Genomic DNA, 27,496 nt, shown 5'->3' on the forward strand with positions numbered 1-27,496 from the left:
CAACAGAAGGAAAAAAATCCAGCACTGTTTGTTCGTTTGCAAATATTTCATTGAAATTGGACATAAAAATAATGGTTCAAAGAGGGGATTATTTGTTTTTTGATGTTTTTACGTACGAATCACATGGAAGAAGCCGAAAGAAAAATTATAATCCGGCTGATGATGGCTTCAAATAGCTCAGTTCTAAGTTATTTACTCAAAATCTTTCGAATATGGTTTGCAAGTAGGAAAAAAAAAAGAATTAAATTCATGCCAACAATTCAATTCACGGACAGAAGTGAACTAAAAATTCACGATGATTCATTCGAATTGTGTTCCAAATGTAAAATCCTCAATTGAAATTCCCAACGACATACATGTGTCGACGTCATCGAAGATGATTTGCATGTTATGCGCAAATAGGAAACAAGTAGCCAATGAAAACCGGACAATTCCCATGTACTAAGTTAATTTCCAAATTTTTTGGATGAGCTTTTGCTTTCGTCGTCGTTTTCATTGTTTTTACTTTGTTCGTTAATGCTTTTTGATACGCCGTTTCTTTTGTCACGATTATCAGATTGATGGAGCCACAACCGTGATGTTTTCGAATAGTGTTGAGATACGCGTTTGTAGATGTTGATTCCAAAGAAGAATAGATTTATTGACGGGTTATGGCCGAATAAGTTACGGAAAATTCGCGTTTCTTTTTTTGAATTTTAAATTTTGGGCTTTCGATGTATCTGTGCAAAATTCGGTTCGTTCACCAACGCAAAATCGCTACTCGTTTTGGCCAAGTGAAAGTAAAAGTGAATTCTTTCGAATGACACATATTCCAAAGATTACCCATCAAAGTTACATGCGATTCAAATGGGTTTTTATTCACGACGCAAAAATCGGACCGCTCAATCAGCATCATGCGTGTGAGTGTGTTGGTAAGGTGAATAAAAAGTTAAACTTGTATCACTCGGAAATCGAATAGAGCAATTTGACAACCAGTTTTAACCATGGTCTTCTTCAATCCATTTGTTGTCATTGGAATATTTATTTGAATCAAATACTCTTCCACACTTAGATCGCAACGTTAGTTTACCCAACATTTACTTCCGTTTGGTGTGATCTCCAAAGACAGCCCAAAATGATTGATACAGAGTCAAGTTCAAGTGACACTAATGCAAATATGCGGTGTATCACTGTCCAGAATTTGTGGTGAAACCCATCAAATTAATCCATATGCATCGCATTGAATGCGTCAGTTAACTGTGCATTCATCAGTTTATGTTGAATCTCAACGTAACTTAAATGCTTTCGATTTTCATAAATTAGAAGAAAAAAATGCGTCAGTCATACCAGACCAGAGACAGACGCAATAATGATGTGTATGGAATTCCCTTATGAATGCCCATGACTAGTGGCACAATGCATTTGATGTTTGTGTCTGTATATATCGGCCAGAGGGATTATCGTTTGTTATGAACATCGGCGTTAACATTAACTGACATTGAATTGAACGAAAACCGCTGATTTACCACAAAATGTCACATTTATATCGGAATGAAGCATTCGTTTCCGCCATTGATATACACACAAATTAAATTTAGCTTCATAATTTGGCGTTTTTGAAATCTAAAAAAAAAACTATTGCAAAAAATCGCCGAGTACAAAATTAGCGGACGCTAATTATGTATGGCATTTGTACAAAACTGAAATGGTTTCCTTATGGATAAACATGCCTGTTTTTCTTGTTTCAGCAAGAAGATCACCGATAAACGGAGGATTGCTTTGAAAAAACCATCTGAAAACAGCAGCAGCAGCAGTACCGCCACTACCGCTGACATAGAACCACATTCAAACGAAAACAACATTGAGCCTTCGTTAGACAGAAATCCATTCGATTATTGCTCTATATGCCAAATTCCATTGGATATTGTTGCGGCGGCCACCAAAAGCAACAACGACTACGAATCCGACTCCGAATCGGAAATTGATAAGTTTGCATCGTGCCATCTTTGCCAGTCGCAAATATGTAAGAGTCCACAATGTGGTATTTGGCTGGCAAAGCATAACCACTGGGAATGCACCAATTGCCATCATTTTGATTCCGTTGTGTATGTACCAGCATATGAGTGGATTTTCAAACAACTGAACCGTAGATTTGATGACAAAGCATCTGCTGTTGAACGTGTCACAAAAACAGAACCCATACACGATACAAACCCGAAATCGAATGATGATGATGTTATGTTGGAGCTAAACGGTAATTTTTGATGTGCTAAGCACAAACCATTTTGATTTCAATTTTTTTTCTTCTCTTTTTCGGACATACACCAAACCGAACATTCACTATTTTGGTCAATTCCAATCAATGTTTCCTTTTTTTGTCATTTGTTGTTCTATCTTTGAATATTAACCACCATATGTGTAGACGAATCATCACCAATTCCATTGCAACAAAGAGTTCGCGTACGGGAATTCATCGAAGATTTGCTTGCATCCATGCTTGGCGGATCACTGGATCATGTATGCGTTGGACAAATCTACAAGAATTTAGAATGTAAGTGACCGTTTTTAGCATTTTCTTATTCAAATTGGAAAAATCATTTCTACTTTTTTTTGTTTTCAACAAAAAAAATCCCATTTAAATGAACGTCTCTTATGGTATACAAATCAATTTAAACAAACTGATACTACAAACAAAGTTTAGTGGTTATATGACCCGGTAGACTAATTTAAGGCGTTAAAAATATTCATTCAATTCCCACATAAAAAATCATTTTCATTCATAAGCAGTTACAACGAATTAGGCGTTTATGTCATACTTTATTTCAGATTTAAAAATATTTTTACTATTCCATTGCGAGTTGAGTAGCGTAATTTATAAGTTGGAAGTTTCATTGCATCAAGCTTTGTCATCTGGTGAGTTTGAATACCAAAAATTACATTTCATTTAATCAGCACATATTGCATGCCACATTTTAGAGAAATTTGAACACTTGCACTCACAAATCAAATCAGATAAATGGTGATGGGGTAGATATTCTAAATGTGCTTGAAATGGTTTAGATAAGACACAAATTCTGAATAGAAAATGACGAATTAGCAGAGACTTGTATTTTCCATAATAAGCTCACACTCGTGATAGCCATTGGGTGAGCTTAACAAGGTAGTGTACCACCATGCATGGTGATTCACTGACTGTGCAAGAGAGAAAAGGCGAAAGAAAAAGGGAGAAAAGGAGTTTGGAACTAAATCTTGAACTAAGATTCTAACTAGGGGGATTTCTCACAGAAAATTTTTGAGCAAATGTGCAAAAATTTCTATTGTTCCTTCTTTTTGATTGAAATTGTATGAAAATGTACTGAAATGACCTTGAGATCCACCAAAACACACTTCTAGAACAATTTCATTGAAGCATAATTCAAAAGTTCAGTGTAAATGTACATTTATTTACACGAGTTGACAAAAATTGATCGAATCGGAGCGAATTGAAGAAATTTTTCAAAATTTTTAAGAATTCATTCATTTTTTTCGTGAGAAATCCCCCTAGGATTCTTATACGTGCCCTAAAACTTTTTATAATAAATTTTAAGTTGAAACGTTGTGTTTAAATACAACTTCTTCTTCTTCTTCAAAAAGGAAAATAAAAACTAATACCTGAATGCATAATGAATGTTTTGAAATCAAGAAATTTATTTTGGCAAGGCATTAAAAATGCCAATAAACAAAATTTTATTGCGCATTACACGCAAAGCATGATTCAAAAGTGATTGATTTTGATTTCTACGCTCATGCCTCGACTCGCTCCGGCTAATAAAACCGTCACGATAAAGTGTAAGGAACAAACATATTACAAAATATTATAACGAATTCAATTCATGCGATAAAGTTCAGAGCTGATCACTTAAGAACGAAACTTTTCGATATCAACAGCAAAACAATACACTCCAAAAATGCATTTTTAACGCATTGAGAATAAGTCGAAATAACAGTAATCAAATTTGTATGCAACAATGTCACTTAACTTGCAATTTGTACGTTGAAAATGCGATTACAGTAATCGAATGAACGGGGTCAAATTCGTGGAAATTACAATCAATATAAAAACGAAAACAACCAAATCAATCACATGACATTGGAAGTGGCCGGTAGTTTTTTTTTATCCGCCGTTGCTGTTCTTATTTCTATGGAATTGTGCATTTTGCGTGCGCGAATGTGTGCGTACGGAGTAGCATGCAGCAAAACAATCTTGTACAAGTTGAACTGAACTTTTGATTTAATGCACGTACAGAATCGAATCTTGCTTAGTTGACTGAGACAGGAGAGATAAAAACGGTTGATAGCAATGCACACAGTCATTATCCATTTTATTTTCTCTCTAAAAATCGCCATTGTTACTATATGGGCATTAGAAAAAAAAATATCGTGACAAGGCTAAAGGCTGCCGAGATGTGGTTTTTTTCGTAGCTTTTTTCTTGCGTTTCAACGAGAATGAGACTATGAGAGTGCTTTATTCATGTAAAAATTGAGAAAATGACAGAAAACTCATTGCCGTCAATGACGAACCGTCATCTATGGATCAACGGTGTAATGTCAAAGCTTAATTTTTTTGTCATTCGAACGCCATGGATTTCTGATTAATTATTTTCGCAAAATAAGCATCTTCATTATTCAAGCAAGCATTCAAAATGTTTTAAATTCAAGCGATTAACTTCTAGAATCGTTTCTATCATCGTTTCCTTCTCTCTCATTAGCGATCAGGGTTATTTTAGCTAATTTGAATGACCGAAATTGTTTTGCCTTTAAAATGTTGGCAAGTTAATGAACAAAAATAGCAACGACCAAAAATTTTGTACTGTCATCGTTGATAAGGTTCAAGTGCAAGTTTATCACATTTTGTTTGAAGCGCAACAAACGGAGATGAACACAAAAAACAACAGAATAGACAGAGACAACAAAATGACAATCAAAAGAAGCAAAATGAGACATACTTTGAAAGTGCTTCGTAATAAAAAAAAAAGCTATGTAATATACCATTAAATGTGCCGTGTGTTTTGTGAGCCGTCTAATGGCAATCACGTAATGAACATAAGCGCGCCCGGTGACTTTATACACTTCGACGAACTGGTATTTTCATTGTAAAGTGTCAACTCTCGTTTTATTCAGCAAGTATGGAAATTAAGTTTTTTTTTTCTTGTCTCGTTTTTTTTTTGTTGTTGTTCGTAGTGTTTGATAAATTTAAGCGAAAGCCATAAATCTACAAGTTAAATTTCGTGCTTTATTGGTGTGTGTGTGTGTTGAGTAATCGATTCACAGTTCATGGCAGCGAAATGACGCTTTTCTAACACTACTATCAACTTTCGACTACTACGGAAGAAGAAATGGAAAAAAAAGCAACGGTTACCACCCGTGATGGCCGTAACGAAATCAATCAGAAGCGTTTAATATGTTATTTCCAAAGAATGCGCCATTTCGGAAGGGCTTCACTTTAGTCTTGTTTCCATTTCTCAGTTACATACTATACGTTCGTACATGTTCTATGTTTCATTTTTCTATCTCTTTCACTCTCTCCCGCTCTCTCTCCCTTTCCTTCTCTCCCACCGTTTCTATTCCATTCATTGCCATTGTTTGTGCTATATCTAATCAAATTTAAAACAAAATCCAGTGACACAACATGTACCGGTGCGTTGACGTGCTGTGTTCACTATGATCCGGTGAAAAAATACAGAAGAGAGACGGCCACTTCAACTCTCACAACGAAAAAAACAACAACCATGCGACAACAATAACAAAAACAGACGAGAATAGCGAACAAATAAAGCGAAAAAGTAAATCGCACACGGTGGTCGTCTGTGTGTGTGTGTGTGTGCGTTGGCACAGGTATGTCGTTGTGGCGCGCGCGCGCGCTCTCCTCGCTATCGTGATATCGCCGCTATCAATGTGCTTACGCAGTTCGCGCCACTTATTCTTACTACACGGGTTTCGTGTTTCGGTTATGTGTTGTTTATTGATGTTCACCTTCTCGAGACTTGGAACAAGAAACAAACAGAGAGAGAGAGAGAGAGAGAGCGAAAAAAAACTTATTCTCAATCTGAAGCCAATTTTATCAGTCGGCTCTATCGAATCGTGCGGTTTAGTTAGCGCATGTAATACACGGTCCATATCTACCGATTGTGTGTGCAGCCCGCGAAAACGAAACTGATCGAAATCGGTGATTTTGTGCGGATAACCTCATTAAAATGTGACTGATTCAGTGTGGAAAAATAAAAGAAAAATTCACAATATTCATTCTAATTTCCCTTATCAAAATTGTGTCGTATTAATTAGTAATTCAAACAAGTTCTGATGCAGCTCTTTTAAAACCAATCGACGCCCATAAAAAAAACGAACAAACCGAAAACAATCCATTTTGATGGATTTGTTAGGAATCACTTCGTAATGTGTGTGTGTGTGTGTTTATGTCTTAATGGCGCTTAAGAATCATAAACCATGGGATCGTGAAAAAAACCCTTTGACTCATTGCAAATATTGACAATCAATCGAATGCTTAAAACACAAAGCAATCATGCAATCGATTGTGGCAAATGTTTTTAACGTGGCTTAAACCACGGACAAAGTGATGTCATACAATTGAAATAGCCATAAAAGCTCAATAGGAATTGGTTTTCACACACACACACACACACCAACTCAAACCACACTTTATCACTAGACTGTTATCAAGTTGAATCAAAATCAAGAGTTGCCAACTTTATTGGATTGGCTGCAACAAATCTCCAATGGAACGTACACGGCTCAATTTAAAATCGACCAATTAAACCCACATTGATAATTAATATTGGCGATGTTATCAGATGAAAGTGACAGTGGAAACAGTTAACACATGTGGTTCGAACGGAATTTCATTTTGGGTATTTAAGCGAATTTCGTTGAGAGATTGTTATTGAAACTTCATAAAACACCGCTATTTCAAATAAAATTCATTTAAGATTCAATGTGATAAAGATCTTGAAGTTTGGGTTGTTGAGAGTCTCAAATTGAGCATATCGAATGCATCCAATCTAGCGCTGAAAAGCATCCATGTCATGTTGTCACTATCGCAATATTTTCGCTGCTTTCCAATCGTTTTTGCCAAATCACAAACGATTCAGTTTGTCATTTGACGGTGTAGCATGTAAACACCGGCACTAGATTGAATATATCGGTTTGCAATATTCTTTTCGGTTTGGCCAGTTAATTAATAGACCAAGACCGGTCATTGTTTTGCTTTCGTTCTGATTACGCGATTCTTTTGCACTATTTCACATCCGAGAAATTTCGAGCATAGCTTCGGTTTCACCGTCATCCGTTCACATATGACCCATCTTAATACAAAGTGTTTCACCAAGAACCGTGTCACATTGTTTACACAGTATCCGAGATTCATGTGGTATGAACGTGTTATCAACGTAACCATCGTCAGGCGGACGAAGTCAACCCCGTAACATTTGCTCTAAATTCCAAAGTGTTTTAGTTTAAATGAGGACACACTCCATTGTTCACAGTGGATTGATTGAAAGAAGGATTATCGGTTTCAATTTTTTTCGATTTTATTACCCAAATCCAACGCCAAATCAAATGGATGTAATAAATTTAAAGAAAAAGTGACATTATCAATTCTCTGCGCGTGATAACTTCGTCAAAATCTATTGTTCGAAATTAAACCAATTCGAAGTTCATTTTGATTGGCACGACTTTTGAATCACATACACGAAAAAAGTGAATTGTATTGTTTACCACGTTTTTTTTGTTGTTGTTACTGGATTGTTTATGGGGCCGATAATGGTTTTGAAGGACCATCAATGAAAGGAGGGAACAACGAAAAGCTGACAGAATGATATCAACCGAATTTAACATTTGAATGGAATAATCGAATTCAAAAAATTGAATATTTAAGAAACAAATGTTAGATTCTTAAACAAAATCATGCAATATCACATCATCAGCATCTCATTTCAGTTTTCAATTTTCATGAACTTGACTTTTGTACGTCGCGCGTATTTAGATTCTGCTGCTGCTGCTGCTGTTTCTTCATCGCACCGTGTTGCCATAGCTTTTTAATATCATTGCCATAAAATATCGGGTTAATTGATTTATTCATTGAGCACCACCAGTTGATACACACTTGCTTACGTTGTGCGCGTGTGTATTCAATGTCAATTATATGTTGCGAAAATATGTGAGACTCAAGAAAAGAAACCAAAAAAAAAAACAAACAATCATCGATAAAAAGTGCTATAAATAAAAGAAAAATGTGTTGCACGAAAGTAATCGAATCGGGTTCAAAAAGTCAATTTTAATGCCATAAAGGAGAAAAGTGAAAGAAGAAATTAAATAAAAAACCAACAACAACAACAAAAACAACACCAAACCATCAAAAGTTGGGTTGCACGGGTAGCAAATGCAAATTCAATTTATTTGCCACACATTAAATCCACTTGTTAAATAACCAAAAACAGCAACAACAAAAAAAAACATGGAACTCACATGGCAATTAATCCTATTCATTTATATATTTTTGGCATTTGCTCTGTATGGAATTTTTCACTGGATCGAGGTCGTTTTAGGTAATGTGACAGACGGAAAGAGAAAAATGTTTAACACTATTTTTTTTCGTTTTCTATAAAATCATCATCGCAACAAAAAAATGCAATAGAGACAAAAAAACACATAAATAACGCGTGTAAATAACAAGTGGGAGATGAACAAAAAAAAAATAATTAATCGTTGAAAAAAATGTGTGTACAAATTTTTGCATACAGAAGATTTTATAATACAGAAATGCGATGCATATAATCAAAATTGGCACGCATAAAAAAGTGCGGGGCTGGAACCACAATAACAACAGCAATGGCCACCAATCTTATGGCTTCCAATTACATAATGTTACGATGTTGTGTGCATCATTATTTATTGTAAATTCAAGTCGGTCGTTATTCAGTATGCATCAACAAAAGCAACAAGGCATTGCGTCCATTGCGTTAAATGCTACTCGCTTCGTTTTTGTTTTCTCTCTCATTTTTCTGTTATCACTTTTGTGGCATCGATTTCCGTTTTGCTAGGTATTTGATGCTAGGAAAATGCTGAACAAATATTTCATAAAATGTCAAGCATTCATTTTTGCCTAGTCTCAAATTTTACACAAGTGTCATTGCTTAAATTTATCAATATTTAAATCGCACACCATTTTTATTTTTCATTTAAATTTGAGCTCAACTCCTGATGAAATTGAGTTCAATTCCTAAAAAAAACTGGGAATTAATTGGTATCTAGGACTCAGCAGCCAGATTTGGCTCAATTTTGATTGATTTTCATTCATCTCCAATAGGAATCAATCAAAATTGAACTCACCTATTTGGTTCGTCGTAAAATAAACCGTTCTTTACCTACTGCAAATTTCAGAGCGAAAAGAGAAGATTCTATTCAAGCAATAGTTTTGTTTACTGAAATTCGTTGTTTATCGGTTATTCCCGTGTGTATATTGATGTAGGAAATGCACATAAATTAGTATTAATTGGAATGTTGTTATATATAAATAATTATAGCTTTAAACTGTACATGCACATCACTTGATTTTACACTACATGAATCGATTCGTAGAATGAAAAAAAAATGCATTGTAGTTGAATGGGATAAAGTCAAAAGCACAAACCGTCCAAAAAGAATCCAAATGTATTCAGAAGTTACTAACATGGAATTACGTTCTTTTGTTCACTCTATACAGATCTACCCATATTAGAGCACGAGAAAAATCCGGGCGTTTCATATGAAAACCTGCGAAAAATTGTGCACACCATCGTCCAAGAGGTTATCAAATTGCCGGAATTCTGTAACCAAAAGGGATTGGATGTTGACACAAATCAAGTTCAGTCATCGTTTGAGCCAAAAATCTATGAAGATTTACTCGCCACTGCGGTAATCAATAAGGTAATCAGGGCAGGTGTCGCCTTCTGCGGAAAATTTTACTATTCGATTGTATCGTCGATATTTTGGTATCGTCACACAGTATTTGACCGTCAAGCATTCCAATTACTCATCCTTATTGCTTTTTCCACTCTGGTTTTGTTTGCTTTCGTTCTGTTTTCTTTTGCTGAAGAAACAATCCATTCTAATTAATGGGTCGTGTTTTTTCTTCTACTTCTTCTTTATATTAGATATTAAAAAAAAGTAAATTCTGCGAATTCAAATCGATTGGTTTGGAAACTAAATATTTCTTCATCAGTGTTCTCAATTTACGCAAACAATAACGTGAAGTAATAGACGATTCCATTTTTTATCTTATCTCGTTCGTTTTTGCTCTTCTTCGTTATCTTGTTGCTCATTTATTTTGTTTGCAAAAGATTACTTATTCAGACAATCGCATTCACAAACACAACGGTGGTGCATTACACACGCACACACACACACACACACACACACCCTGTGACTTTTCCGGAATGGAATGGAATAAAATAAAATAAAATGAAACAGATGTTTCGAGATAGAGAAGTGTTCATAGCTATTCATTAGCCTCTATGGATTGCCACTCATGGCATTATTTGTATAGTAGCACACATATTCAAAGGGAAATTCCATGAAAGTTAACTCCAAACTCAAATTCACCTAATCAGTCTTAATTGTTTCAAAATTAGAGAATACATCAGTATTTATCTGTATGTTTTCCGTCGATATTTCTCTCTATATTTCCCCGACTCATCATCTCTATCTTACTCACTCACTCTCACTCTTTCTCTTTTCCACTCGTTTTCTCTCATTCTGGCTCGCACTCTCCCTATCTCTCTACCTCTATCTGTATCTCTCGTTCTGTGCTTTCGGGGCATTCATTAAATGGAGATTCACAGTCAGAATATGCAAAATAGCCTGCTTGCAATTATTACTCGGTGTTATTATCCAACGAAGCATATTTAATATATTGCGCATGAATCATATCTATATGAACGTATGAACTTTTTGACATCTCGACACTTGAAAGCATTCATCGATTCGATGCCAATACACTCACGTATGTTTATTTATCATGTGAAGCGGCGTGTGTAATGTGGAAACCTATGCAAATTTCCTTGTTTTGAGTCGTAACCTATCGATTCGCAGTAAAAATCGAAAGAAAAAGCATAGTGAAAAAAAAACTCCACTAAAAATACTATTCGACTAACGAATGCGCTCGCATAGGGCTTCACTTGGATTGTACTTTTTTTTTCTCTTCCCAACCTCTCCCCTCATAACGTCCACTTTTCCACTAGCAAATACATTTTCCATTAGCAATCAGTTACGGTCAATAGTTTGGCATGCAAGCAATACAATTTTTGTCATGTCATCAGATTTTTCTACTGCATTTGAATTAAACAGAAAATAAAATAGAAAAAAATCGAATCAATTTCACTTTCAATTTCCACAGATTGTCGAAACGTACAACGATAAAAAATACGAAAATAGCTCGGGTATACATTCAGGAGGCTCGGATTTAGATAGCAGTTGCCATATTGATCAAACGAATCAAAATTTCATTTTAAATTCGCGTTGCAGTTCAACCGATTTGAAAAGTGAATACAGTAGTGCATTTAATGAACGTTATCGTTCGCCGTCAATGAAGGTAAGCCCATCGTTATTTTAAAACGCAAAACACACACATTTCTCATCGAATGAATCTAATTGTAATTCGTTTTCCTGGCATTTAACAGACGGCTGATATTATTGACGAAATATTCCGTGAGAAATTGGGCAAAGAGAATTATCAGTCATCAGCATCCGCATCGGCGAGTGCACGTAGCGAATTAAGCGATTACATACAGAATCATAAAATTTCATTGCCCGACTTTGAGTTCAACGATAACGAAATTGATATCGCTGACGAAGATTCCGATGAAATAGAACAAGAGTTTCAGTCGATTTACGCGAATAGCACGGGCTTTGAAACAAATTACAACGAACTCTCGGACAATTGGCTATTTCGTAAAGTTGTATCGAGAAATTATATGAACGGTGGTGGCGGTTCGGCAAGTAGTATTGCATCAGCTTCATCGCCCGTTGGAATGTTAGTACCATCACCGAGACAGGATTGTCCCACCCTAATTGGAAATCGAAACGCCGAAGAAATAAGCGATCTATCGGAAAACGGTTCCGATATCGATTCATTGCCGGGCGAATTGCACAGTGATACGGAGCTAAATTATAACGGCACATCGAATGCACACGATTTACCACATGTTTTAGTTGAGAGTAAAACACTGATTGGTGGAAAAAATGAAATGAACGCCTTTGAACAGAGCAAAGTGGCTTTAATTAATTTACTTGAACCCGATAGTTTGGTTTCTGAGCAGTCTTTGACCGGTCAAAGTCCTGCCATTTCAGAAGCAAAGAATAACCTCATTCTAATCGAAGATCGTCCATCACCAATACCAGCCAAAAGAATGAATCGTTTTACCGACGACAGCATTGAACATACATTCACATACAGTGGGTCCAATGAAATGACGGCTAATGCTGATCTTCTCATCAAATTCGATTCACTTGAAGCGTATAATCAAGATACAGAGTACCGAGATCATGAATCGAATAATGTGGAAATTTTGAATAAAAATGACAACAATTCATTCGATAAAATGCACGCATTTGACCAAAGGTGGGCGCTATAGTTTTTTGGCATTTCAAATCCGCTTCCTATACCAAATCAATTCTTTTTCAACTAAAGAACCATTTTCTTATCAAATGATTAAAAATTTACTTTTTTTAACTTTTCAAACCAGCCTAGAGGACGTGAACCGTTTCACTGGTGAGTTAATTTCACAATTGCTTTCCATTTTTCGTTTGCTCACTGTCAATGTTTAACCAAATCACCGTAACTTTAACACTAGTCAGTTTTAACCGAAAACCAAGATTTGAAACTAATTTTACTAGCCATTCATGTTGTTTGTTGCACATATACTAAACCAAATTTTCAGGTAAATCGAGTCATGCATACCCACTGGCCACCGACACCATTTCGAGTGTGGATAGAGTGGGTTTACTCCAAAAAACCGCATCCGAATTGAACGAAGAATACAAAGATTCACTGGAAATTACTGCAACAGATCGAGATCGTGCTCAAATTGGTGAGGATGGAATTAAAGGCGATTCATTTGATACCGTTGAACAAGATTCTTTGGAAGCCATGAAAATCGATGCAAACAAAACGAATGAGGGCACACCACAGTTTCTTCCGTTCGCTCAAATTGAAACAAATTGGTCGCAGGATTGTGCCTCACAAACTAGCACTTGTGAATTTAGTTGTAGCACCACTGAAAATGTAGTAGAAACCGAGTCAATTAATACAACTAACGAATTGCAAACTAACAGTACCATTAGCACTAATCAATCACTCGATCATGATTTTCGAGATTTACCAGGTAAACAACAACAGCAAAAAAAACGTCATAATTAATGGCCAATCGTTGTTTGTCTTAAGAATTTGACGAGAAATGTTCGTAACGTAATGACTTCATCTCTTTTCTAGGATCGATCGCCGAGCGCGAGCATATGAAATGGCGAAATGCCGTTGAACTTCCAAATAACCCATATTCGGCGGAAGCATTGCAGCGCCGTTTGAGTCAATCGTCGAATACCAAATTCATGGATATTGAACGGTTGGCTGGAAAATTCGAAGCAAATATCGAAAGTAAACCATTAAGCACCCCAAATCAAAGCGACAAACCCATTAAGGTGGTTCTGGGAGCAAAACGAGTGAATCCGGAAAGGTTTGTGTGTCAATATCGTATTTGACGATTGATTTGTTTTTTTTTTTTTCATTTTCGTTCGTTTGTCTTCTCGATAGATACGGACGAGATTATTATATAAACGATTCAAAAACAGCGTCCGGCTCACGAGCGCTAAGAACGAGCGGCGATCTTAACCGGCATCGTACCATCGACGATGACGATGATGACAACTACTATAATGACGGCCGTGGCAGCGTCACCAGCAACACCCCGGAAAATGACTATGATGAAAACCATAGTGTGAGTGATTTAGATAGCTTTTACAGTAATCGTAGCGAAAGGCAATGTAGATATCGTTTCGCCCATTTGCCGATGACATTACGACGAATGAACGAAACGACAACGGTCATGCAATCGCTTTTAAACGAGCCCCAACTGCTGAAACGATCGCATTCTTTATGCTCCGTCCGAACATATGGCTTAAGAAAACGGTTTAATCGCAATGATTGCGATTCATGGTCATCGGTAAGCACATTGGGTCGACTAGATGAGAAACCACATAAATCACCGGCCGACCAACAACATCGACCATCGTGCCAAGGTGCTGCTGATGGTGACGGTGGTGATGGTGTTGGTCATCGTCAAACGTTTGCACAGTTGGAACGTGATGCGTTGCTCAGTGATATTCGACGAAGTAGCTTCAGCAGCCGAAGAGGAACCAGAAACTTTGTGATTAATCCATTGTACAGCGAGCACCAAACAACGGATTCATAAGTTTGAACCGGCGCACCGATCTAAAATATTCCACACATCCCAATATATACTGTGTCATACTGTCATCCACTTTGCACTCTCGACATTGTTGTTTTTTTTAGTTGTTGTTCTGGTCGTTTCTAACTTAATTCTATTGCCTGGTACTGCTCTGTTATTCGTTCGCTCGTTAACTCGCTCGCTCACTCGTTCGCTTGCTACAAACAAAAACATCTAGCTAGCGTGGCCATTTGTTTAGCTTGCGCTCGTATCATGTTTTTATGATTCGTTCTTCTTCTTCTTTTTTCTGCACAAAGTTCAGTTTCGTTTAAACAACTGTATTAGCTGGATGTTTTTAGTTGTTATACGTTACGTTGTGTTCTTTTTTTCTCTCTCTCCTCTCTTCGTTTTATTCACTTTGCCATTTTGCCACGAACATTGTTGGAGTGTGTGTGTGTGTGTATGGTTGATATAGAGTTGTAAATAGATGAATGGTATTGAACGACGTGCAGAAAGCTGTATTTAAGCGGTGGAATCCATGAAGCGGCAAAATGAGAGAAAACGAGTGAAAATGATAGAGTGAGAAACGAAATGAATTCAAGATATGGATTTATTTTGTCGTGTGTATTACTTTATACATTAGTTTTTAGTATGAAAGTGGCAACTGAGTTGTGGTGAACTCGTTTTTCGATTATATTTTTTTGTTGTTGTTGATTATATGAGAGAGAGACTGTGCCATTTTCCCTCGCTACAAAGTAGTAACGTATTTCGTTTTTTTTTTCTGGGTTCGTTTCCATTTTATTTGAGTATTCTATCGGTGTATTGAATTAAAACCGCGTATTCAATCATCACTCAAACAAAACAAAAAAAAAATACGAGAGAGAAATAACACAAAAATTCGATTTGACTTCCAGTAAGTAGCGCATTCGCAACTAGTATTTAGAATTGTGTGAAATAAGCCTATATATCTATCTCAAACGCAAATGAGCCACCAAAGCTTTATGTTTCTCCCTTGACAATAATCACCTAATGGAATCCATTTTAGTGCACACAAACATCGGTTGGGCTAGTCACATAGTATAAACATTTATTACACCGTTAACGGCAACAGCAACGGACCGAAAAACAAAATCTACATTTTAATTCTTACCCAGTTTCTTTGAAGAATAAAAAAACACAATTTTCGGTTTTAAAAAAGTAGATTCTTGGTTGCAGTGTAGAAAAAAAAAACAAATTTTTACCAGTTAAGTACCAGTGAATGAAAAAAATGATCCAAAATTGTAATCATTGTACAATGAATTTATATGATTAAAAGTCAAGTTATCGTTAATACAAAGAGAAAAATAAGAAACAATAATATAATAATTTGATTAAAGAAATTTGGTTGTTTTTAGTAAGAAATTCTTTCGTTTCTGATTGACACCTCCCCTCCTCTCTCATTCAAATTTACCTTCCTTTGCTTGCTTATGCACTTTTGTTTTTGTCGAGCTCATTTTCGTTATTGCTTGTTTCTTTTTTAAAAATCATATTATTTCCTTCGTTGTTGTGGTAAGTTGTGCATCTTTTTACACACAAACATTTTCATTCCCATATTCAGTCATATTTCATCCATCCATTTATCATGTTTAACTACAGCAATTCAAAATCGCTAAAAAAAATCAGAGTAAAAAAAAAAACCGAAAAAAATTCTTACTAACAACAACTAAATATGCATTCGACATAATATAAATGGTACTTATTGGCTATAAAAGAAATTATCGATTTTGATTATCATATACCGTGTGTTTGGTTGTTATATTCGTATTTTCAATTGGAACGACGTGATCACGTGCTCAACTGGAAATTATCGTTTCATCGAACTGGTGGTAATTGAGAGTTGCAGATATGAACAGCAAATAAGACGCAAATAATAAAAAATACACAGTAGAAATTGCATAATTTATTCGAATCAGTGTCACTGTATGTTGAAAGATCAGTCACTGATTTTGATTATCAGTGGTTTTTTTTATTTCGAACTTCCAAGTATCCATATTTATGCTTACCGATCAACCGTCCAAATGAAACATTTCTCTAACAAAAACAAATTGCTGCTCGTGTATGAGCTCAACAATTAATACGGCATTAACATTTCAGCGGCATGAGCCGCACATTTCATAGCAAAAACACCGTATCAGACAAAATCAATAGCGATGAAAGAAATATCAAGAGAAAAAAAAACCAATTCAAACCGACAAAACGATCGAAAACAAAAACAAAATTGAATTTGAAAAAGTGTTCATACCATATATTGACGACTGATTATATTCGTCGTGAAACGCGATAAATTAGCAGTCATTAGTCAACAACGTAACAATTCAATCGGCGAGACAATTTCTATACACATGCTGCTACATAACAAAACCGAATTGGATGTTTGCTCAAAATTCATGACAACGAATTTACGTAAAACCGTTTAAAAAAAAAGTTTGTCTTTGGAATTGATTCCATTTTCTTTTTCATCCAAAAAGAAACAACCGATTCAACCGGTCAAACAAAAGACTCTTCCGTTGCGAATTTTGAGAACAAAGTTAGAAAAAACGTTGAACTGTTTGTACCATGGATATTGTACTCTGATTTTTAATCACTTTGACACACAATGTGCCAAATGGCTACATGAAGTCCCGTTTATCGCATACTGTTCTCATTCACACCCAGATTCTGAAAGATTCCTTTTTCTCCGTATCAAATCAAAATTTCTTTTGTTTGCTCACCCAAATGCGACCGATTTTCTATGTCAAACGTAAAGCCATATCTCAGCTGATGAGCCAGTAAAAACCATATGCTAAACCATTGTATATAGTTTGAAACGGTTTAGCTCTGAAGTTCTAATGTATGTATTGAATGTGGCAACGATGATCTTGAACAAAAAGGCCATTTGTTCGGTAATTACATTCAAAATCTCAAGGTATCCAGTTGTACATATTGTCAACGGAAACATAAACATTGAAATTGGCATTATGGTTGCAATATATAGCTGGCATAGTTTTGCAGTGAGTTGAGAATTTCAGCAAAATTAGCCCATTTCATGTTAACGATAGCCAGGGGTTTTCCGATAAAATACACAACATTTACGACTATCGTTATCAGCCAATTCGAGCGGTGATAAGTGTCGCATTTGATAGCGCAACACTGTATGTGTGTGTGTGTGTGTGTTTTCGTTTGACTGTTTAAACATGTTTCGGTTTTTATTTGAAGGTCATTTTGGTTCTGGTCGTTTTCATGTAATATAATCGATTAATGAGTGTGGCGGGCAGGGAGGCAAAATAACAACACTGAAAATATTTTCTGCCGCTAATAAGCGGCTGGCCGATAAGAACAATAAACGTTCGTTAGTTAAAAGCACGACTTGTAATTGGATCGAGCGCTTTTTTTTTCATTCGCATCGCGCTCGTCTTAAATTTTACCCAAACAACAAACGTACTAATGCAAATTGCTTTTAGTCGCGAGAATCTTAAGTAAATTGAATATTTTAGTGTGTGTATGTGTGGGTGCGTATTGTTTTTTCGATTGATAAAAATAGCAATCTCAATATCATCATCATCATAGATCTGTCGTCTATGGTCCATACTTGAGTTTTGTGTATTTTGCAAGTATCGATATTTTCTCCATATATGTGATTGTGATCGAATCTGCTCAGAGTTTAATCTCTTTCTCTCTCTCCCACCATCTCTCGATATGCATACATATTTTTTCTCTCTGTTGTCGATGAAAAGAAAAGAAAACAAAGCCGAACAATAGACTCGTTAAAAATTGAGGGAAAAAAAAACAGAAGAAGAAAAGACACATATGAATGAAGAGTCGAAGGAGAAACAAGAACACGATAATTTGGGGCGTTGGTTTTTGTCATTTGTGTAAATACGCACAAAATCGTATTTTTGTATAAATATATATATAAAAAAAATTGGTTGTTCAGTGTCATTGCTGTATGATACAAATAAACGGTAGAACAATAAGTGAGCAAAAGACACGACTAAAAAAACTAATAATACAAATCGACGTGAAGAAAGTAAAAAAAAAAACAGCAACAAGTTATCGAATTCTAATATTTCAATTGGAGCACATTCGTTTTTGAGGCACCGTTTCAGCCGTTATCAATGTATTTGACTGGTTTTTCTTCTCTCTCTCACTCTCTCTCGTTCATTCTCTTGCTCTCTCGTACTTTGTATTCGGTGTGCATGTGAGTGAGTGAGTGTGTGTGTGTGTGTGTGTGTGTGTATGGTTGGAGTGTGGCGTTTGTGTATAGTCACTGCTTTTGTTATTCATCATTCATTTTTCATATTTTTTTCTCTTGAATTTCTTATCGTTTATTTTATTTTTTTTTTCTTCTGGTTTCGTTACTATTATATGTGTCTATAATCTCCACATCCCTTCTTTCTCTTTCATTCTTTTGTTTCGTTTCTCTTTTTTTTCCTTTCTGTTTCTGTTTCTGCTCACCGATGAATTTCGGTCATTTTTGCAGTTGCTTGTTGGCGACATAGAAGTGGTATCGACTACAGAAAGTAACGCATGCATTCAGTCCGATAGCGGTGGTTCATTCACGGAGGCACATTCAACTACAAAAATAGCAACAACCACATTACATACAGCGCAACCAATACAAGTGGACGAACACGATCCAATTCTCGACAAGGCAACGAAATTAGATCATTTGTGCAGCAAAGATCGTGACTATTATTTGCTACACAGTGAAGCGGTGTCAGCTGAAGAGTACGCAAAATTAAGTTTGGGTTCGGAAACGACAGCAACCGACGACGATAGCATTGGCCACGTACAACAATCATCATCATTGCCACATTGCGACGACAGTTTATCGACAACGGTCAGCGAAGAGTCGGATTGTACGGCTACAGTTCGTGTATACGATTTGAATAAGCGTGAAACGAAAATTTTACGTCACGATATAATAAAGAGATCACGCAATCCCGTCGGTGGTGAATCGATTAATACGTTTGATAATTTGGGCAATTGCTGTAGCGAAATAACAGCAACAGCAACAACAACAACAACAACAACCACATCGACATTTCGGAGCGTAAAAGAACGAAGTGATTCGCCGCTTCAATCGACCATCCAACACTTTAACAGTCGTATATTGGAAAACGCGAACGAAACACGCAAACCGCCACGATCGCCAACCAAATTGAAATCAATCCATTTGAATCGAAATCCGCGCAAACTCAAAATGGCCGATGTTCAATTGATGAATGACGCATTTGGAACGAGCTTAGATCCGAAAATTATCGACGAATTGAAGCAACAGCGACAAAGTAATGGTGACATTTTCAGTGAAATTGAGTCATCAACGGTTGCTATTGTTGTGAACAGTGGCGGTGACAGTGATAAGGACTTAGGCACGGCAACCGAACAATTGCTGGACAGTGAACGCGAGTCAAGTAAAGTGTGTGTTGTACAAAGTGAAACAACAACAGCCAAAGCAGCAGCAGCAGCAGAAGTAGTCGCCACAACAACGCAGTGCCAAGTATTAGAAAAACCACAAGAGGAGGAAGCAGTGGAACAAAAACCACAAGAAGAAGAACCAGATCAAGAACAACAGCAACAAGAACATGCGCAACTCAAACATGAGTCCGAACAACAATTTGAATTAGAAAAACCAGAAATGCAAACCGAACAATCGCAAGAACAACAACAATCGGAAGAGCCTGTCGTGTGCGCAGAACACACGAAAGATGTGTTAGTCAATGTAAGTGCCAGTGATCACATCAGTGATGAATTCGATGATGACTATACGGATGCGCAGAATGACCAACATCACAATGGAAACGATGAAATTCACTGTTTCATGGCTGATCGTGAAACAGCCATCGATGTGCCAACTACCAAAAATGATGACAATGACAACTATGCTACGGCGGCCGATGATCAATACGTTGAGCACATATCAAATGAACATTGTGAACACAACCATGTGAAAGCAGCATTCGAACGAAATAGCGAAGTGATCGTCCAAGTGAACGAGCATAAGGAAAAATCCGTCATCGAAGAAGATGTCATTTCGGCTTTGCCATCGGTCAAAGCACTTGCTCGAACATTTTCAACCAAAAATAATACCAATACCGTACCCGAAAAACTGCAGCGCCCAAAAGTAAGTCACCATTCATTGTTTTGCTTCGTCTTTTTCTTGCTCTTGTTCATAAACACACCATAGACAGCACTTAATTAGCTAAATGTTGCAAAAAAATTTTATTTGTGAACGAACGCATCGTGCGTTTCATGAATCCATTCCACTCGATTGTTTTATTTTTTTTTTCTTCTGGAGTCGTATCGAGTGGAGAAGCCATATGGCTTGAAATAGTCATGCATCTGCAATCATTTACAAATGCCAATTTTACATTTCAATTACAAATCTAATTGAATTAATTTTTGGTTTAATTTTTCTTTATAATCTTGATTCGTACTTTTGTTTGCTCTTCACTTTGCCTCACTTGAAAGAGAAAACTTACAAATCAGGTAAATTAAATACGCCGCGAGTTGATATATCTATATATATATATATCATAAAAAAAAGAGATCACTTTTAAACGGAATATGAATGAATTAAATAGTAATGTGTTTGTGTGTATTGAGTTGATGGTTTTTTTTTACTTCTTCTTTTCTTCTTCAGATGGTTTGGCGCAATTCATACAATGGCCCCAATAACAATGATATCAATGTGAAAGACCAGAATGGCAACGATCCATCGTCGCCAACATATGTGCCGAATTTCAATCATGCCTATAATCCAGTTGCACCCGGCTACAGCATCACAGCCCGCAGTTTATCAACGAAATTCCGTGAAGAATTAAGGTACATATAGCGAAATTTTATTTGGTTATAAAATTTTATGATATTGAAATTTAAATGTCATACCGAAATTCATCATCCAAACACAATCTCAATCGAAATTCATTTCAACCTTTCTTTCTATTCATTTCTGTTCAATTCATTTGATTTTATATTGTTTTTTTTTTCAATTTCTTTTGTGCTCAGGAATGCAACGGATGACAGCAACAATGAAAAAGACGGTCGCTTAAGCCCTGAACGTCCATCTAGTCCGGTATTGGTGCCAGGGATTTTGAAAAATAATATAGCATTTTTTGAAAATTTACGTAAAAAATAGAGAAAAAAAAAACAAATAAGCGGAACAGGCCACACTGCAAAAGTGGCCTTATAATCATTTTTAAATGCAAAGAAACAACAGAATAGCAAAAACAAAACAAAGAAAAAATAACAGATTTCAAAGTGTGTTTATTTCGCTTTTTCTACACTTTGATCAAAATTAAATCATATCGAATCAATTTTTAACCACCACTTGAAGTGTATCAAGAGAGAGAGAGAGAAAAAAAGTCATCAGAATGAAATAGCACTAGTTTATATACACCATACAACAACAACAACAGAAAAATAACAAGGGAAAAAAACATTCAGCACTTATAGTATTACAATCACACATCTATGTATACCAATGGTTATATTACATTATATAGTATATGATAAATTAGCTAGTGAAGTTGACTAATCGTCATGTGAAAATGAATTATTGGCTTAACGATATTTTTATGTCAAATAAAAGTATACATTTTGCATCTAAATGCTGCTGCTTTTGAATTTGAATTCAATTAGAAATGTATGTTAGTTGTATTTTCTTTTTGGGACCTTATAGGTATGATCCAAAATCAACCATTGACTCACATTTCAATGCAAAATTGAATACAAATCAATGAATTTAAACTCTGATCGAATGGTATTACATCATTTTAGCTAAACTCGAATTGTTTTTAATTTTACCGACAAACTATGTCGCTACTTTCTTTCACCTGATATTGCCGTTTATTTCTTGGAAAAAACACCATAAAATATGAAATCAATAAACAATCGAACGATGCTATATGTCGTAAATATGATGAAACGTTACGACGATACCCATATTATCGGTAAGTATACTGAAATTGATGTCATTTCAATTGTCGCAACGAATTCGCGCCGATTTTTATCAATATCAGCGATGGGGTTACATTTAGTGGGACACGTAGGTAATTGAGTGCCTTGAAAACGTTACATTGATAGTACTAATGAACGCAATTTCATCAACAGATTTCGGCGATCTTTTCTGAATCTGAAATTGAGATAGATCGAAAGAGCAACAAAAACATTCACAATAAAGTCGGTTCGATAAACTCAGCGAATGAATTTTATCATTGCTTTTTTTTCGTTTTTAAAATAGAATATCGACTAAGAACTAAAGAATGATAACAATGAGTTACGATAAATTATCGTAGAAAATTTCTCTCTTGTAAGAAATGAACACTTTTTTTTTCTTTCATTATTTCGGACTTTTTCCGTTTTAATCAGAATTGTATGTGAATTTGATAAATCATCTCTGGAATTTGATACCATTTTATCAATTTTATAAAATAAAAGCGAAACAATGTGCTCACCATATGCACTTTTATATAACAACGTACTTCAACGAGAATGATGTCATCACTTACGCATATGATTCATAAACGATGAACTCTCTCGTCATATACGAATTGATATTATGACTTTGAAAGTGAAACGTTTACATGTATACAAATCGGTATGGAACATCAGTTCATTTTTCTACGATGACAAATGACAATATTTATGCAACACGCTTTTCGATTGCATTTTACTTTTCCGTACACAACGTGTCAAGGGAAAGTATAGGAATTGGTCCCGAAAACTTTTTTCGCAAAAAAGATGAGCCATTTTCGATTTGATCCTGGGGTACTTGCCCTAAGAAAAACCTCAAAAAATTGACACTTTTGTATGGGAGGTACCTGTAAATCGACTCCGATTGGCTTCAAACTTCCTGAGATTTCATTTTTTGAAAGAAAATTAAGATTCTGAAAGTTTGAAACCAATCGGAATCGATTTACGGGTACCTCCCATACAAATTTTTTGAAATTTTGACTAAAATTACAGATTTTTGGACAATTTTGTATGGGAGGTACCCGTTAATCGATTCTGATTGGCTTCAAACTTTCTGAGGTTTCTATTTTTGAAGAAAAAATAAGATTCTGAAAGTTTCATGTTGATCGCATTTGCAGAAGTTTGGTTTTTGGCCCACAATTTTTTCCAAGAAAATTTCGACAAAAATTTAGTGGCCAAAAAACCAAACTTCTGCAAATGCGATCAACATGAAACTTTCGGAATCTTATTTTTTCTACAAAAAATGAAACATCAGAAAGTTTAAAGCCAATGAGAATCGGTTTACGGGTACCTCTCATACAAAATTGTCGAAGTTTTAGTTAGAGTGACCGATTTTTCACTTTATTTTTATTATTATATTTTCACTGCCTTTATTTCAAGAAAATTCAAAAAAAATAACCAAAAGTACCTACGCACAACGTATGCCAACGGTACGGAAAAGTTCGGGATTACCAATGTAATTCTTTTTATTGTGTATCGGATAGTTTTTTTCTTCATTTTCATCCCATTAATAGGACAAATGGGAATACAAATTTGTAGTTATCAATCGAATTGAAAAGGCATATTCGACAAAAGTGGTTTATTTTGTTATTTCATGTGATTGAAACACAAGAACTAAAGCATATATAATATGCATGCGATTTTTAGTGCGGCTGTTGCATTTTGACGCCACGTGTGCTATACCAAGTCAATAATATCGTATAGATTGTACGAATCCTTGCTTAATAATATTAAATTCTGAACTACGGAGAATTCTGTTATCGCATTTTATTCGAATCGACTTGAAAAATGAAAAGAAATTAAATGATTGATTAATGGATTTGTGCGACGCATATGAAACCGAATGAAAAAAGCAGATATTTCTAAAATACAAAAAAAAAAAAATCAGTGAGACAAGGATCTATAAAGCTTAACACGCTTTTATCAAAATGCTTATCACGAATGAAGGTCAAATACGAAATAAAAAATAAACACGTTCAGCTCAATGCAGCGCAGACGATTTCAACGATTCTTGCAAATCATTCCGAATGTTCTAAAGTCTATTATCAGACGATTCAAATTACTTATTAATAATCGTCCCAGACGTCTATCAGCTACATCGCCGTCTGCCTACACACTAATTTTTTGCTCTGTGCACACAAGCATAACCGGAGACAAGCAGAAGAATGAAAGAAAAAAAAAACAGCGAAATCGGAAGTCGCATTGATTTTTCAATTTCCTTGTCATTCAACGATTTATTTCCTAAACAATATAGTTGATCTTTTTCGACATAATTATCAGCGGCAGTAAGTATCGAGACTCAGTGTACTGTACAACCTTGTTGTTTATCTGTACAAAACTGTAATTTGATTGATGACTTTTTTGTTGTTTTTGATCAAAACACTTATAAACATCAATCGGTATTCGATCGCCATATAAGATCTTGTGACTGGCTATTTTATTCCCAGTGTATCCAAACTGGTTGGCGAAGTGAGTGAAATTTAAAGAAAAAATGGTGTCAGTAGTGTTGGTTGGCATTTGGATTGCCTTACTTGTTTATCAAATCTACAAATGGATGTTTCATAAACCAAACAATTTTCCACCGGGTAAATTTAAGGCCACAAAAATTGTTGTGATTTTTCTGATATTCTGCAGGGAATGCCAATTCCGCAAAAGTGTGTGATATACAGTTTAAATGGATTTTTGTGTGATTTCCCCAAAAGGTCCACCTCGATTGCCCATCCTTGGCGCGTATCCATATCTGTTGCTGTTAAATTATCGGCATTTACATAAAGCGGTCGAATGGATGTGCAAGTATTACAAAACCGATGTATTGGGTATGTATGCGGCACATTTCCCAACGATTGTCGCAAACACAGCAGCCGCTGCTAAAGAGTGTCTTAATAATCAGGCGTTAGACGGTAGACCAGGGCTAGCACTGGCACAAATACGAGATCCAGATTTTGAAATTAGAGGTAATGCAACCACACGAAATTGATTGCTTCGTGCAATTAATTAGTTAAATTCCTGAGACTTAAAGGCAAAAATGATTCATATCACACCTTAGCGTAGTGTGTAAAAGCAGGCACTTGGAAACGGGCACATGCAAAAGACAGACATATTGCTTTTGTAATTGTGGCTTAACAAATTGAAACGCCATAGTATGAAATGCCGCTTTTGCGTATACTTCATTAAGATTTTCCTTTTATTCCCGATGATTCCGTTGTTCGTACCAATGAACAAGGAAAATCATATGAGCAAATTTGTAATGAGAAGACATTTTCAGGACTTTTCTTCAGCGAGGGCCCACTGTGGCATGAACAACGACGTTTTGCTTTGCGAATACTGCGAGATTTTGGCTTCGGTCGACGTCAAGATGAACTCGAATCCGAATTAAATGATGAAATTTTGAATTTAATTGATTTAATTAAAAACGGACCAAAATACAGTTTTGAAAAGGTTTAATGAAGTTTTTTTTTTATAATTAACTGCAATTAGTTATAACTAATGCAATTATTTTTAATTTGATTACCATTCCCAATTTAGAATTACCATAATGGTGACAGTGTTCTGATGCCCTACATTTTTATGCCGACATTGGGTAATTTTTTTGCAAAAACCATACTGAATGAGCGTTTCCCCCGAGAAAAAATGCATTTGCTACATGAGTAAGATATACTTTTCCCATGAAATGTTCGCTTTTTGCACCGAAAAGCATGACATTACAGAAGAATTTTTGTCCTTTGAGAATAATTTATTCAATCAAAATTTTGATTTAAATTGAAACAGAGCTGGTAAACATGGACTTCTGTTCGCCAGAAAAAGTGATGACTGGGGCAGAATGTTCAGTTATAACCCATGGATTCCAAAGCTGTTTCCAAAATTTTCCGAATATGACTTATTAAGAGACACTTCTATGAAATTGTACAAGAGTATCAAGGTATTTATTATGATCTGCCATAGGCACTTAGCTGGTGCCGGCACTTACTTCTACTCCGATTTTTTTCGGTTATTAAATACTTTTTGATTCGGAATTGAATAAATTTGAGTTTTATAAAAATTGTATCAAATTCAAAATCTCTCAAAAATGTTTGTATAAAATAGTTCTTGGTGCCGCACCAAAGCAAGTGTCCACACTTGTGAAGTGCCCATGTCATCTCTGATCATCATAATTTATGATCAAACTTTTACCGTTTCATTTTCTTTCAAATGGGTTGCAAATTTAAAATTTTCGTGATACCGTTGTCATTAGGCGATTTGTGATGACCAATATAAAACGTTTGATCCAAACCATGAACGTCATTTCATGGACATATACTTCAAAAAAATCGATGAAACAAAAGGCGATCCAAAATCAACTTATAGCTGTAAGCCCGATTTAGAATAAATTATTTATTGCGTGACATTATTTTAATTAAAATTCATATTTGCAAATTCCACTTTAGATAAACAAATGATCATGTTGTGTACAGACACCTTCTTGCCGTCACTTGCAGGCAGTGCGGTACAAGTGCAATTTTTAATGCAACGCTTTTGCATGCAGCCAGAAATCTTGAAAAAATGCCAAAATGAAGTCGACCGAGTTGTTGGATCCGGTCGGTTGCCAACACTCAATGATCGTCCAAAGTGAGTAACGCATTAAATTTTTGTTGATTTTACAGTTGGTTTACAGCATATTATGCGTTGAACATGATATAACTGAAGCGTAGAATGTTTTTTTTTACTTCTTTTTGCCTATAAAAACATATGTATGACTCGAGAAGGCAGAAAGCAAAAAAAAATTCAATGCGATCAAGTTTCAAGTTGATATAAAGCGGCTTTCACACGACGATCGCTATCTTCATGACATTAATGTGTTTGACATTTGATTAGTTTACATATTGAACATGCGAAGCTTATACTTGAGCCAAGAAAATCTATATACGTGGAAATTTAGAGTATTTTCATTTCAATTATGGTCAAACAAAATGTATGATTCCAAATGGGCTAGAACACAAAAAGTATCATACAATTGATTGTTGGTGAAAAAAAAAAGAATTGGAGATGCCGAGCATTGATCTCGGTACCTCTCA

At 35.6% G+C, this 27,496-nt stretch overlaps 2 protein-coding genes and 1 long non-coding RNA gene across 36 annotated transcripts in view; 2 read left to right on the top strand and 1 right to left on the bottom strand.

The window, feature by feature from the left end:
* Positions 1 to 22,081, top strand: part of LOC129576891 (putative mediator of RNA polymerase II transcription subunit 26) — a 41,927-nt gene extending 19,846 nt beyond the window's left edge. For 6 of the 34 annotated variants that reach the window (XM_055462951.1, XM_055462946.1, XM_055462943.1 and 3 more), the window contains 12 exons: positions 1,728 to 2,233; positions 2,402 to 2,530; positions 9,737 to 9,939; positions 11,408 to 11,602; positions 11,691 to 12,631; positions 12,756 to 12,781; positions 12,951 to 13,394; positions 13,502 to 13,742; positions 13,820 to 14,003; positions 18,952 to 20,595; positions 21,115 to 21,296; positions 21,480 to 22,081. In XM_055462951.1, coding sequence (XP_055318926.1) covers positions 1,728 to 2,233; positions 2,402 to 2,530; positions 9,737 to 9,939; positions 11,408 to 11,602; positions 11,691 to 12,631; positions 12,756 to 12,781; positions 12,951 to 13,394; positions 13,502 to 13,742; positions 13,820 to 14,003; positions 18,952 to 20,595; positions 21,115 to 21,296; positions 21,480 to 21,609 — 4,825 coding nt within the window. In that variant the 3' untranslated portion in view covers positions 21,610 to 22,081. Of the gene's footprint in view, positions 1 to 1,727; positions 2,234 to 2,401; positions 2,531 to 5,915; positions 6,300 to 6,323; positions 6,885 to 7,489; positions 7,918 to 7,951; positions 8,580 to 9,736; positions 9,940 to 11,407; positions 11,603 to 11,690; positions 12,632 to 12,755; positions 12,782 to 12,950; positions 13,395 to 13,501; positions 13,743 to 13,819; positions 14,004 to 18,951; positions 20,596 to 20,942; positions 20,961 to 21,114; positions 21,297 to 21,479 lie in introns of those variants that run through there. The other 28 variants (XM_055462950.1, XM_055462942.1, XM_055462941.1 and 25 more) reach the window with 21 other exon arrangements.
* On the bottom strand, positions 15,644 to 16,675 carry LOC129576893 (uncharacterized). Its single transcript, XR_008688942.1, has 3 exons — positions 16,496 to 16,675; positions 16,232 to 16,312; positions 15,644 to 16,101 (listed from the first exon to the last, which is right to left on the bottom strand). It is a non-coding gene; the product is annotated as an uncharacterized LOC129576893 (long non-coding RNA).
* Positions 22,082 to 24,449: 2,368 nt separating the features above from the next.
* LOC129576500 (probable cytochrome P450 304a1) lies at positions 24,450 to 27,050 on the top strand (the record flags this gene model as incomplete). The annotated part of the gene is given in 8 exon segments (XM_055461704.1): positions 24,450 to 24,730; positions 24,865 to 25,030; positions 25,148 to 25,399; positions 25,711 to 25,883; positions 25,971 to 26,092; positions 26,214 to 26,364; positions 26,677 to 26,791; positions 26,870 to 27,050. Coding segments are annotated over 7 exon segments (1,088 nt in total), but the record flags the coding sequence as incomplete, so codon positions are not given.
* Positions 27,051 to 27,496: the final 446 nt, after the last annotated feature.

The sequence above is a fragment of the Sitodiplosis mosellana genome, unplaced genomic scaffold (genome assembly GCF_009176505.1).
Source record: "Sitodiplosis mosellana isolate CC-2019 unplaced genomic scaffold, AAFC_SMos_1.0 Smas_scaffold_6191, whole genome shotgun sequence".
NCBI lineage: Eukaryota > Metazoa > Arthropoda > Insecta > Diptera > Cecidomyiidae > Sitodiplosis > Sitodiplosis mosellana.